General features: G+C 48.0%; 2 protein-coding genes across 5 annotated transcripts in view; one reads left to right on the top strand and one right to left on the bottom strand.

Moving 5' to 3' along the window:
• The window catches only part of SLC25A25 (solute carrier family 25 member 25), a 35,279-nt gene extending 34,258 nt beyond the window's left edge, over window positions 1–1,021 (bottom strand). The window contains exon 1 of the mRNA XM_073314709.1: window positions 709–1,021. Within this exon, the coding sequence (XP_073170810.1) occupies window positions 709–954 (246 nt within the window). The 5' untranslated portion in view covers window positions 955–1,021. The remainder of the gene's footprint in view (window positions 1–708) is intronic.
• On the top strand, window positions 725–13,549 carry NAIF1 (nuclear apoptosis inducing factor 1). 4 transcript variants are annotated; one of them, XR_012155293.1, is made up of 5 exons: window positions 725–1,713; window positions 2,113–2,668; window positions 4,968–5,677; window positions 10,079–10,425; window positions 13,492–13,549. XR_012155293.1 is itself a non-coding variant. In XM_073314714.1 (3 exons), the coding sequence occupies exons 1-3, from the start codon at window positions 1,594–1,596 to the stop codon at window positions 5,438–5,440; spliced, it is 1,149 nt and encodes a 382-aa protein (XP_073170815.1). In that variant the 5' UTR covers window positions 725–1,593; the 3' UTR covers window positions 5,441–7,446. The 4 variants fall into 4 exon arrangements, 2 of the variants coding, with proteins under 2 accessions (XP_073170815.1, XP_073170817.1); XR_012155292.1 differs by lacking the exons at window positions 10,079–10,425; window positions 13,492–13,549 and adding an exon at window positions 6,695–7,445; XM_073314714.1 differs by lacking the exons at window positions 10,079–10,425; window positions 13,492–13,549 and having other exon boundaries at window positions 4,968–7,446.
• The last annotated feature ends 305 nt before the right edge of the window (window positions 13,550–13,854 follow it).

The following is a 13,854-nucleotide window of genomic DNA, read 5'->3' on the forward strand; positions in this document are numbered from 1 at the left end:
ACGCACTTGGGGGCACGTCCCCCCAAACCTCCCCCTTTACCATGATGCAATCCCCCCCCCGCCCATCACTCAACCCAAGGCATGCACCGCCTCCACATGATGCAATCCCCCCCTTCCCCAGTCACTCAGGGGCACGCTCCCCCCTCCCCCACCCGCCGGCATGATGCAATCATCCCTATTCCTCGGTCACTCACCTGAGCGCATACCCTCAACAGACCGCCCCCCTCAGCGTGAGGCAATCATCACTCCCTCCTTCCCCGTCACTCCCTAGACCGCCCCCCTCAGCGTGAGGCAATCATCACTCCCTCCTTCCCCGTCACTCCCTAGACCGCCCCCCTCAGCGTGAGGCAATCATCACTCCCTCCTTCCCCGTCACTCCCTAGACCGCCCCCCTCAGCGTGAGGCAATCATCACTCCCTCCTTCCCCGTCACTCCCTAGACCGCCCCCCTCAGCGTGAGGCAATGCCCCTGCCCTTCCCTAGCCACTCACCATGGGGCAGGCTCCCTCCCCCACACTTCCCCACTCCGTCACCATGGGGTACGACGACGTCATCCTCCGCCCCCCCCCGCCCACCGCCACCCCTCCCCCCCGCCACCCGTCCCCCCCGCCCTTCATTCCCCCGGGGCGGCCCCTCCCCCCGCCCAACATTGGTGCGTTCCCCTCCGGGGCCCCGCAGCTCCCGAGCCCAGCCCGCCCCCCACACTCACCCACAGATCCCGCTCGGTGCGGTGCAGCCCCAGCTGCCCCAGCCCCACCGCCAGGTCGTGCACACAGAGCGCGCCGTCCCGGTTCACGTCGAGCTTCTGGAAGAGGGTGTGAAGACGCCGGTGCTCGGGCCCCCCGCACAGGGACCGGCCGCCCGCCTCGGAGGCGGGGGTCGCGGCTCCTGCCCGAGGGGAGCCGCACGGGCACAACACGCCGCTCACCGCCAGAGAGCGCCGCGGACCCGGCATCCTCCCGCGGCTCGCGAAACGCCGGCAAATGGCGGGACTCCCCCGCCCCCACAGAAAGGAAGTGACAACGTGCTTCCGGTTCGCGCCGCCAGGCTAATGGCCCACGTGACCCTTTTGTAGCCATTCGGAAAGGCATAGTCGCAGGGGGCGCGAGGACGGCACTGCGGACGCACCACGCACCCCCACCGTCTGAGCCAATCAAATCACGGGCGTTTGCATTTCGTCACACGCACGCCTTCGCCTCAGCCAATCAGAATACAGAGGCACCCACGCCGGAACTGGGATTTGGGACGGTATTCAAATTGATGGAGGATTCCCATTGGTAAAGCCGCGGCGGAAGGTGGAGTAAGGTGACAACAGGCCCAATGGGCTGAGACGCTGACTGCCTGAGCCCGTATTATATCTTGACAGACAGAGGATGTATCCAATAGTCTGGTAGAACAGAGGGTACTTAACTATGACTGGCAGGAACGGCACCCAATACACTATGGCGGCGGCCCCTGGAGGCGGGAACACCTTTTGACAGGCAGCATGCCGGCCTGCAGCTTGGAATGGTGCTGAGGGAAGGCGGTGCCTACTCCTGACAAGCAGCACCTTTGACCAATAGGATTATGGCGCTGGCGGCGGGAGGTGAGACCCATGTCTGACAGGCAAGCAGGGGGCCCAATGGGCCGAGGCAGGAAAGGGGCTGATTCTGGAAGCCATTACGCCACTGCCGCAGGGTGGAGGCCGTTTAGCGGGGCCTGCTGGGTGGCCGCGGTACGCAATTTGCGTATCCTTCGCTATTGAAGGGGGTAGCGCCCCAGGGCCCGTGAGGCCCCTTGGGGCCCCCCTATTTTTCCTGGCCCTATAGATCACCAGACTCTGTTAGGTCTTCGGGGCCCCTGGGTCCCACCCCTCCTCTGCCTCCGTTAGGCCCCACGTCCCTCTCAGGGCCCCTAGTAGCCCTCCTCCACCCCTCTCTGGTCCCCCCCCCCGGTCCTCTAAGGTCTCCTGCCCTTCCAGGCTCCTCTAGGGCCCTTTTGGGCCCCCAGCTCCCTGTCAGGCCCCCAGCCCCCATTCCTCTCAGGCCTCCTGCCCTTCCAACCCCCTCTAGGGCACTTTGCCCCCCTCCCCCCACCCCCTGTCAGACCTTCTGAGCTCCCATCTCCCCCGCAGGAGTGGCTCCCCCCAGCCCCATCTCACCCTCAGCCCCGTGACCCCATGGCAATGGCATCGCCCCTGCCCCCCCCAGCGAAGAAGCGTAAGATGAACTTCTCGGAGCGGGAGGTGGAGATCATCGTGGAGGAGCTGGAGCGGGGCAAGCACCTGCTCATCAACCACTTCAACGCGGGGGTCCCGCTGGCCACCAAGGCCGCCGCCTGGCACGACATCTTGCGCCGCGTCAACGCCGTGGCCACCTGCCGCCGCGAGCTGCCGGAGGTCAAGAAGAAGTGGTCAGACCTCAAGACTGAGGTGCGGCGCAAGGTGGCGCAGGTCCGGGCCGCTATGGAAGGAGGCGGTATAGGGCAGGATGGAGCCAGCGAGGGCCAGGATGGCGAGGACCCTACTGGTGCCACAGCCACCCCTGTCATACTCACCCCCATGCAACAGCGCATCTGCAACCTGCTGGGAGAAGCCACCATCATCAGTCTGCCTACTGGGGACTGCACTGCCGGGGATGGTGCTGAGATACCCATCGCAGCCTCCACCACCACTGTCACCCTGACCCAGAGTGAGTGCTGCCCCTGATGAAGGTGCTGGATCAGAAGGCCATACAGGGGTCCCTGCAATTATCCCATGAATAGTGAGAAGGGGCCCTGCTACCCATGCGGAGCAGCCCCCATTCCTCAAAAGGGCAGCAAAATGAAACCGTGGCATCTTTTACAATATAGTGAAAATGGCACCCCTATAAGCCCTGGTGCTATAGAGGCACAGGATATGCAGGTACTGAAAGCCACCCCTGTTTGACAGCAAGGTCAGTCTTAAGAGCAAGGAAACCAAACAGCCTTTTGGGGACTTGGCATCCCAATGCACCTTTGCAACAAACAGGCTGCCCCAGCCTCCCTCTGGAGGATAACTATAAGGCTGTATCATAGGATGATTAGTAGCTATGCATAGTTGTATGTGATTAAAGCTGATTCAGGCTTATGAGTGGGGTAACAAATTATAAAAGGGAGCAAAGATGGATTAAGGGGGCTTAGTAGAGAAAGGAAAAACTTGAAAACTGAGCTTTCTAGACCAGAATAAAAGCTCACAGAACATGGTTATCTGCACAGATATCTTTCTTATGCTTTCCTTCCCATTGAATGGATCCTCATGCTGTTCAGTCAGGATGGAGCAAAATAGGAAACTACAGAGACCTCTGGCTATATATATTTGTTAAGCTAGTTTATACAGAGCTTTTTTGATGTTTAGATGTTCAGAGATCTGCAGGTTGAAACAGCAGCACCTAGCTGTTTTGACACTGTGATGAATAAGTGAAACCTATTTTGTCGTGCAACGGCTGAGATTAATAGATTTGTCTTCTGTGGCTACTCCCAGCGCTTCCTCCATCCCCCACCCCCTTGTGAGTTACGGAAGATGGAAGTACATTTCTATTCCTTCTGTCTTTAGAAACCTATTTCTGGGTCTGTGGAGATGTTCTAATGGATACTTGAGCAGTCGAAGGCATTCTGACCAATGCCATTTCATCTCTTACTTGTCCTTTGTGTCTATTTATTAATGTTGCTTGGACAGCTCCTCTTGAACTGGGGGTTGAGAAGTGGTGTATCTAGGTATATACTGGAGTATTCCCTACGCTTTTTGACCCTGCACTGTCCAGGCCTGGGGACAGATCCAGATCAGGAAAGATCAGTCTTCTGTAGGACTAGCTTTCTTCTTTAGTGTTCTGCATGCACATACTTCTCTGTTTTCTCCTTAGGCAGGCACTAAAGCAGGGGTGGGCAAACTTTTTGGCCTGAGAGCCACATCTGGGTATGGAAATTGTATGGCAGGCCATGAATGCTCACGAAATTGAGGTTGGGGTGTGGGAGGGGGTGAGGGCTCTGGCTGGGGGTGCAGGCTCTGGGGTGGGGCCAGAAATGAGGAGTTCAGGGTGTGGGAGGAGGCTCTGGGCTGGGGCAGGGGTTTAGGGTGCGGGGGAGAGTGAGGGCTCCGGCTCTGGGGTGGGGCTGGGAATGAAGGGTTTGGGGTGCAGGAGGGTGCTCCAGGCTGGGACCGAGGGGCTCAGAGGGCGCGAGGGGGGATCACGGCTGGAGCAGAGGGTTGGGGTGCGGAAGGAGGTCAGGGGTGCAGGCTCTGGGCGGTGCTTACCTCAAGCAGCTCCTGGAAGCAGCAGTATGTCCCTCCTTCAGCTCCTACGCAGAAGCGCAGCCAGGCAGCTTTGCGTGCTGCCCCGTCCGCAGGCGCCGCCCCTGCAGCTCCCATTGGCCATGGTTCCCAGCCAATGGGAGCTGTGGGGGCGGCGCTTGGGTCGGGGGCAGCACACGGAGCCGTTTGGCTGCTCCTACGTGTAGGAGGTGGAGTGGGGACATGCCTTTGCTTCTGGGAGCAGCATGGATCAGGGCAAGCCCCAGACCCTGCTCCCCAGCGGGAGCTAAAGGGACAGACGTTTTAATCAGTTTTAATCTGACATGGCCTGCGAGCCGTAGTTTGCCCACCCCTGCACTAAACCCCTGGCACTTACATTTGTTAGTGGTGTTCTATAGACCAGTGGTTCTCAACCAGGGGTCCAAGGCCCCCTGGGAGGCCACAAGCAGGTTTCGGGGGGCTGCCAAGTGGGGCCAGCATTAGACTCACCAGGGCCCTGGGCAGAAAGCCAAAGCCTGAGCAATGTAGTTTTGTGGAGGCTCCTGTGGCTTGGGGCCCCAGGCAGTTGCCCTGTTGCTACCCTGTTATTGTGACACATGTGGGGCCATGGAGTTTTTATAGCATATTGCGGGGGCCTCACAAAGAAAAAGGTTGAGAACCCCTGCTGTAGACATTCACCCAAAGAGCTGCAGCCTCTGACTTTTCTTTTCATTTGTGCCTAGTTCCTGCAGAGACAACTTACCATAGTCTGGAGGATGGAGTGGTGGAGTACTGCACGACAGAGGCTCCCACAACTGTTACTGCTGAAGCACCCTTGGAGATGATGGCACATCAAGCTGAGGCATCCATGAAACCCCAGGAGCTGAAGAGCCGAATTGCCCTAAATTCAGCCAAGCTCCTGCAGGAGCAGCGAGTGACCAACCTACATGTGAAGGAGATCGCCCAGCACTTGGAACAGCAAAATGACCTGCTGCAGATGATCCGTCGCTCTCAGGAGGTGCAGGCATGCGCACAAGAGCGTCAGGCGCAGGCTATGGAAGGGACCCAGGCTGCTCTGAGTGCCCTCATCCAGATCTTACGCCCCATGATCAAGGACTTCCGTCGATTCCTGCAAAGTAATACACCCAATCCTTCGGTAACTGCTGACCCCAGCCATGTGGCCCAGAATGGGCAACAAGATGGCATCATCCAATGAAATAGGGACCGACTGGACTCTTCTCTCAAAAGAGCTACATTTGCTGCTGTTGGACACACTGGGTCAGAGGTAGGAGGGACAAGATCTTCTCTTGTCATTGTGGATTGGTTGAGTTCCCGTCCTCTGGGGTCAAAAGCTGTTCCTGGACAGCATCTTTTTCTGTGATGATCCTGCACTATCTGCTTCTGTGGACTCAACATCCAGGATGGGAGCCAGGATATGTGATTAAACTTGGAAGTTAGTGTTGTTGGATTTGTTTTGTTTTTTTTTTAAAGAAAAATATTTTTTCCATATAGATTTCTAAAAAGACAATTATTTTTATTTCTATCTTAAAAAACGACACCTCTTCCCAAGGCATACAGCCTTTAACTGGCTTCTAACACACGGAGTGTCTTGCAGGCATGGCTCATCTTTGAAGGTGCCCAGATAGTACAGAGGAGCTAATGCAGTCCAGTCTCTTGCTGGACATTTGTAGAGTAATAATATGGTACCTGAGGTGGTGCAGCCACATCTCTGTGCTGGAGGTTTGTGGATGCTGCTCTCTAAGGGTGAAAGTCAGCCCTGTACAGAGGACCTGCACAAGGCCTGTCGACAACCTAAATCCCACGGAAGTCCCACTTTAGCTCTCAAAGGCCTCTGCTGGCCTTCTGCACCGTGGTGAATTTCATCCAAACCTAGCAGAGGTGTTTTTACATGTGTATTAAATGTCTCTTAGTACTTAAGAGAATGAATAAATATGAATTTCATTCGGGTAGGTTTACATACAGATGAAACCAGTGGACTAGGTACTGCAGTATAGTTTGAAATCTGTGCAGTATGTTACCACAACAAGGTGGGGAAAATATGGAGTTTTCAGCAGAGCCATAAATCTAAAAGTCTTTGCTTGTGTGAGTTTGTCAACTATTTGCTATTTCAACAGTGTGGGAGGGAGGTTGGTTTTTGTTTACAGTTTGTCATTTATTTTGTATTTTTAAGGCATTAGAAACAAATTCTGTTGTCTTTAGTCAATATACAGTTGACTTCAGTAGGCATTTTGACTGCCTAAGGACTATGGGATTTGGCCCCAAACCTTTTTCTTAAGATTATATTGGGAAAAAAATGATCCTTCACACCTACTACCCTTCCTCCTTTTTGAGCTGTTCTGGCTTTTGGGGCCCGGAACTAAGTAAGAGCAGTTAGGCAGTTGACTTGATAGTGTGAATGTGGTTGTTATAGATATGCACCAACTTCATAAATGAATTTTTTTTATTTCAGATGAAAAGCTTCACCTCAACATGTGTAGAAGATTATTGATTTGTTTAAAAAAATAATAATTTTATTGTTAATGTCTTCCTTCTGCCCCCCCCCACTTGCAGAACCAATGAGTCAAAATTACGGATTAATACTTGCCAAATATTACTGTTAAAATTGAACTTTATAAAGCTGAGTTAAGTTTGCTGTTGAACTCTCTGTAGGGCTGAGAAGCAGTGAGCTGAAATTCATGATGGAATGAATGTGCACAATTAAATTATAAACCCCTGAATATATCTTTCTATGATGGAAATATTGATGGGGCCCTTAACCGACCAGTACATGGGATATTGCTATATTTAATAACCTTTATTTTATTGGTAGTTCAACTGTCTCTTGGAAGGAGGAGGAAGGGATAATGAACAGTGTTGTTTGAAAGCTTTGGCCCATGGAAGATCCTTCACCCATTCATTCAGTCTTCCACTCCTGAGTCAGAAAAGCACCATCACTGGCTTTCCCACCTTGTTCACCATCTAACCACATCAGTACAATTTTCTTGGCTTGTTTCTCTCAAACCCTGTGGAATCAAATCAATGACTCAGTTGCAGTTTATTTTTAAAACAGACACTGCATCATATCTGTTTGGTTTTACATCACTTGTGAATATGAATACCAATATGAATTTTTAATAAAAATGATTTTTTTTGGTAAATCGCTCTCAGTATATCCGTATTTTCCATAGGGAAAAAAATATGACACAAGGCAGAAAAGGACTCAAAAGTCGGGAAATACCAAAGTTAAGCAAAAAGAAAAGGAGTACTTGTGGCACCTTAGAGACTAACCAATTTATTTGAGCATGAGCTTTCGTGAGCTACAGCTCACGGATGCTACATTGCATCCGATGAAGTGAGCTGTAGCTCACGAAAGCTCATGCTCAAATAAATTGGTTAGTCTCTAAGGTGCCACAAGTACTCCTTTTCTTTCTGTTTATGACAGACAACGATGACTCATGAAAATCACATTGTATTCATCTGCCATGAGCTGGATGCAGTGTAACATCCTAGAATAATAAAGGACAAAGTGCTGGCATTTATAAGGCTTTAGAATTGACTTACATTAACTTTTTCAATGACTGCAGCCCAAGAAGTGGTTTCTGTAATGCATCTTACTGCAAATAGTTACTACAGGTAGTTGAATGCCTGGCACTTGGAAACACCAATTTGTATGTCAGGGAGAAATATTGTGCTAACACAAATCAATAGCATTCAAATGTAAATTGTGTACATAAATTCTCACTCATGAAAAAACTGCAGCAATATTTTAAATATAGTACAAGCTGCCTGTCTAGAGCGCAACCATTGATCATTGATTGGTTTAGTGGAGCCCTATGAGGAATAAAGAAAAAAATAGTGCACTCAGGCTGAAAACTAGATAGTAAAGGGAAACATCACAAGAAGGTATCCCAACTGTGGTTTAGGGGAGAAGAGGGTGTTATACTGATTGAACACAAAAATAGTGCCCAATAGGGACAGAAAAGAAGAAGCAAAGTATCCAGGATGCTGATCTATGCCCCAAGCCTGCTGCTCTTCGTTGGAACTGGAGAGTTCAGTAGCAAGCTGCCTGGACTGAGGACAGCCATTCAGGAATGTACCAAGCAAGGATGTTCTTCTCCAACAGGACACAGCAGATGTGAAAGAGTATCCTACAAATGTGATTTGAGGATCTGTAGCGTAAATCACCAAAGCTAGGAAACAATGCTATAGAGTAAACACTACTGGGAATTCTGGTTTGTCAGTGGTATATAGCACACATTTCAAGTGTTGGAGGTTTGGGAGATAAACCTTGAAGTGGTCTCTGGTCCATCAGAGGCCATTCCAGATTGGCCAGGTTGCTTTACGTGTGCCAGTCTACCCCTGGAGCAAATATATAGTTTTAAAGGTGTTCAGCTGGCTGGTGATGTACATTCAGAATTCATTTCAATTCTCTCCTGCAGATGGCACCATATAACAGAATGGAGAAATTGCTGCAGCTGATAACATGGCCAGGCATTCCACTGAGATCTTAGTTCAGCCATGAGCAATCAATTATTAACATATATGTTTTAAATCCTACAGCTGGAAAGCCCTACAGTTGCACTGGCAGGGAGACATACCAGACTGATCTAAAAAGTCTCCCCAATCTCTATCTCCTATGATTCTATTTGCTCCTCTCACAATTCTCTCTCTCCTTTTTGAGGCTGACTGACAAGCTGAAAAGAAATGCAGCATAGCAGAGGGGGGAAAAAAGCCCTGTGTCCAAACAAAAGACAGGTTGGCTGAGAATGCAAAACAACATACCCTTCCACCAAAAACAGACAAAGAACTTGAACATTTGGAACTCCCTTTTTTGATGTGCTTGCTAATGAACAGTATTTCTAGTAAACAAGTTTACTACAGAATAAAAGGGACAGACAAGATATAAAGACAGATCAGTTATGCATTTACAAGCAAAGGGATGGAAATCAAAGTTTTTGATAAGCATAGCACATGATATGTCTGTATCTCCTGTATATCCGGTGTGCATGTAAGTTACTTTATAGGTTTGGTAGCTAGTAACTGGCAAAGTGATAAGAAAGGTTCAAAATGATCATGATTTGAATCTTTGTCTAATTTTTTTCCCTGCAGTATATTTTTTAAAGCTTTACTGTCAAGCCTATTTTGGCCAAATTAATCTGTGATGTAACTGCACAAGAAGTGAGATCAAGGCTGAATTTGGCCTGTTGTGTTGAGCTAGGTATGAAAGTCTAAGTATTTCAGGCCCTTCCATTTTTGGATGACACTCTTGAAAATAACTGGCAGGAGACTGGTAAATAAATGATCAATTGCACTTTATGGCTGCCAATAAAACAAGTTCAGTAAAGGTTTCCCTCGCCTATAACCTCTGAGACACATGGCCACTTGAGTCCCAGTCCTGAAAGGTGATCCACACAGGCAGACCCCGTGCCTGTGCAGAACTTCATTAACATCAGTGAGACTCCATATGGGCATAAGGATCTGCCCATATGGATCAGGATCAGGATGTGGGTTAGGACAGGAAGGTCTGGGTTGCTTTCCCCTCTCAGGTAAATCTCTTTCTTCCCTGAGCTCCCTTTTAATAGACAAGGCTGTTGCCTTCTTCCTCACAGCAATGTCTGGTGATTAGCTTCTAAAGTGTTATTTTCTTAAACTCCATGTATTATAAGCGAGATGGCAAGGCTTAACGTTAGCTGGGATACCAGGGGACTGCAGACCAGGTCTGAGGCAGGTCAGTTAAAGAAAGGCGGCAAATGAGAAAGAAGGTAAAGACAGGACCAAGGCTTAAGTAGTTAGGAGTTAAGCATTGTCTATCTCCACCTGGAATATTTTTATATACATTTCTTGCTCTTTTCAGAGTACTTGTAACTGATGCTGTAAAGCACACATCTCAGCCATGAGGCACCCCTTCTCAGCATCCTAAAGGGACACAAAAAAGAGAAGACAACCACTAGAGAAGCAAAACAAGTACACAATCAACAAAAGAAGAGAGAAAAACTATACAACCGCATATTAAATCATCAAAAGAATAACAGTAATTAAAAACACAAGCTCCTTGCCCTCTCAGGCACCATCCAAAGGTGGCAGTGCTCTCCGTAACAGACAGTGGACAGACAGACCCAGAGTTGATCTGATAGTGGCTGGAGGAAAGGTAGAGAAGAAGAGGAAGAGGGGATCTGGTGACTGCTATGATAGCATCAGCAGGTGAGTGTGATGGGTATAGCTCCTACCCCTTGCAGCACATGCACAGCTCCTTGTGCAAGACAGAACCATTTGCAGCACCCCTGGAACAAATAAAAATGTGAATAGGTGTAAATAGATGTTTTGTGCCATGGTTGTCATGCACCTGCTTGTGAGACTCCCAGGAGCAGTGCCAGGAACTGTAGGATGGATGCAAAACTCCACAGCTAGTGTGAATGCCCCACACAATTGCAGTGTGCTATAAACATAAGACTGTATTTTATAAACAAGACAGAGGCTTCAGGCACGGCAGATACAAGTTGGAATATGTCAGAAGGAGAAAACTAAGGCCATTCTTTTCTGTTGATGTGCATCCCAGAAACAAAGGGCGATTCCTATGAGCTACTTAACATACCAAAGACACTAAGGGAAGATATTGAGACCAGTAAATAAGAAAGGTCAGGCAGCTGGAGATTTGGGATTGTCCATGGGCTCAGAGAAAGGAATACACTGATTCCAGATTGTTATGATCCCTTTTACCCATAACTAGTGTCCCAAGTCCCTTCGAACCAGGAGCATACCACTCAGGCTTAGCTGCATTCCCAGTGTGTAGCTTTTATGAACTTGGCTGGTAAGGTAAGCGTGAAATCAATTCATGGCCCTTTATTATCATAAATACTATTAACATACAGAGCTAATCAAAAATACAAGCAGATCAAAGAGGAGCTCACAGTCTGCTATTAAGTTAAGCTGAGAAGATACAAGCTTAAAGTAACTCAGTAACACAGGATAATCCTACCTAATGAGGCTTGGCATACATTTTCCTTTGCACCACTCCCAGTAGCTCTCCAACTCCTGAGCTCTATAAATGGGGTGCATCTCTCTGCAGTAACTTGACACTGAGGCGTCCTCTGCACTATGCTGTTGCAGCTTGCACTGGTGATGCAAGGTGCAACAATGCAGTGTATTCCCACTAGCCATCCTAGTGTGGGGTCACTACTGTCCCACACGGAGCTCTCTGCAAGCATTGGAGAAGCAGTGCAGGTACCTATCCCACAGTATCTGGTATGGCTACCTAAAGCAGGTGCATTGTAGGCATAATCAATATTTGGCAGCAGTATGAAGAATACATTTATACAGCATAATTAATTTAGTGGTAACAGTTATATTCTTTGTACGATAACATGGAAAACTCATTAAAACTATTATAACTGTAGTTATAAGCTGTACTGGAACAGGTCCATTACTATGCTTATATTGTAACAATGACTGTATATAATTTGGTTTCCAAGTCTTCAGTGTTTGGCTGAAAGTGTTTTCCAGAGGAGGAAACTATCTATTTTACAAGGCTTGGTGATATACTGATTGGAGACTCCCAGTCTAAGTAATAGGACTAAATGGATCCCCAAAGGCTTTGCACGCTTTACTGACCATATCTATCTATCTAATCTCATTTCACCCAGCCCAGCCCCCGTTAAAATTTATCTCACCTCACTTTATCCTTGCTTTTTCACTATCTCCCTCAATTCTTTTCCCTCTTCTCCCCCTCCCCCAAAATATATTTCTGTCTCTTAAAATTATTTCCTACCTGTACCTGTAATCATTGGTAGCCGTTACTTGGCAACTTCACAGCTACTTGTTCTGCTTGAATTCACTCTCCATTTCCTCATTTTTATATCCTGCTACCCAGTGCACTCTATTATACACCTCCATAATTATGAACACGTCCATTAAGTCACCTCCAAACTTCCTGTCTGACCAGAACAAGCTGATGTAGCATATTCTTCAGAGCAATCATATTTTCCAAAAGGGATCAGAGCTAGATACTGTTCACTGGATTAGGTGTAACCAGGGTTCTGTACAAAACCAATCTAATTCCTCTGATATATAATCGTTTTTGAGGAAGAAAGAGGAGCTCAGGTTTTTAAAAAGGATGGAGCCAGGCAATCAGGGACGTAAAAACTATGGGCCAGAGCCTGAACAGCTAGGGATTCCTTCAGTGTGATGAAATCAAGGAGTGGTGTGTAGAAATACCAAAGCCAGCTATACAAACCCCTCCCCTCTGAATAAGGGGTATCTCAGGAAGAGGATCGTGTCCAAAACGTAGTATGCCCTATAGGGTGGTTAAAAACAAACTCAATTTTGGGCAGCCTGGAGGCTGCTCTATCTTGTGTGTTGGACCAAATCAAACCCTGGCTTTCCTCAGGCCTGGGAGGAGGGAAAGGTCACCTTTACCCCTGGCCTACCCTTTCTTGGGTCCTTAGCTGAACAATGCATATACAGACCTGAAGATCTGGTTCATCTTAATCTCTGAGATCACTCCCTTAATTTATATGGGTTTACCCTACATATAAATTTGATCCAAAGTGAGCGATTTTGACCTGCACCCTGAAAGTAATGTGCTGTCTGTGGAGCTGAGCATGGGGTGGTCTAGCCATGCTGCTCCTGACTTCCGGGAACGTGGGGAGCAGGATTTTGCACCTGCTTGAGTCTAAAGAGCTAAGGACTTGGAGATGCTATACGCTTTCATTATAATCCCTATGATATCTTCATGGAACTCACTAGTTAATTACATCTTTACTCATCAGTACACCCTAAATCATGCTTCCCTAATTACTGGCCCTTTGAAGATTCTAATTTATCAAGACACAAATGTGCAGTAAAAATACAGAAATACCAACATGGAGAGTTTCAGAATAATGAAGAATCTGTGTCCCAAGAGTTTAATCCCAGTTTCATGACACTTCCTTTGTTAGAGAGACATATATCTCTGAGAATCGAACTACAGTTGTTATATTGCAGACTGTTCAGCAATTCTCTGGGCATTTTTCCAAGTTAATTTATTTTCAACGTCAGGCACATTATTCAATTAATTATAAAGCAAACATTGAGGTTTTCAAGAGATGTTTCTGACAAAGCTGTAGAGTAAATATGCGTGAGAACAGCAGGGCTTAAAATCTCTGTAAATTTTAACATCCAGTCCTGATTGCTATAAACAAAGGAGATAAGTCCTTAGGGGAGTTATTGATGAGTGAATCACAATAGATATCCCTAGTGGCCTACTAAAGGGACAATTAATCCTTTCTCTAGTGATGAAAGTGGATACACCATACTTCTGACAGTGGATCTTACAGAAAGCATGCAAAAGGAGAGGTGACCTTGAAACACTTCCAAAATTCTACAAGGACCTCCACACCTTTCACAGCTTGGCAGATTTAAAATGTCCAGCAGATTTGACTCTTCACCATGGCATTTCTATTAAATCAAGGAATAGGAGGTGGAAAGAGTTAATATCCACCAACGCCTGGTTGCCCTTGTAAGCACAAGACATCAATTTACAGGGTATGGGATACAACCCCTTAATCTTAAAAAGGGTTCCCCCCTGCTCAAGGCTGTGCTGAAAAGTTAACCCCCTCCATCACGCTCACCTCATAGGCGCCTGCCAAGAGGCCG

Source organism: Lepidochelys kempii, chromosome 16, assembly GCF_965140265.1.
Source record: "Lepidochelys kempii isolate rLepKem1 chromosome 16, rLepKem1.hap2, whole genome shotgun sequence".
In the NCBI taxonomy this organism is placed as follows: Eukaryota; Metazoa; Chordata; order Testudines; family Cheloniidae; genus Lepidochelys; species Lepidochelys kempii.

Coding starts and splice junctions, on each gene's coding strand:
- NAIF1 (XM_073314714.1), top strand. CDS start 1,594: ATGTCTGACAGGCAAGCAGGGGGCCCAATGGGCCGAGGCAGGAAAGGG. Junction 1,714..2,112: donor GGGCCTGCTGGGTGGCCGCG/GTACGCAATTTG, acceptor TCTCCCCCGCAG/GAGTGGCTCCCCCCAGCCCC. Junction 2,669..4,967: donor CACTGTCACCCTGACCCAGA/GTGAGTGCTGCC, acceptor ATTTGTGCCTAG/TTCCTGCAGAGACAACTTAC.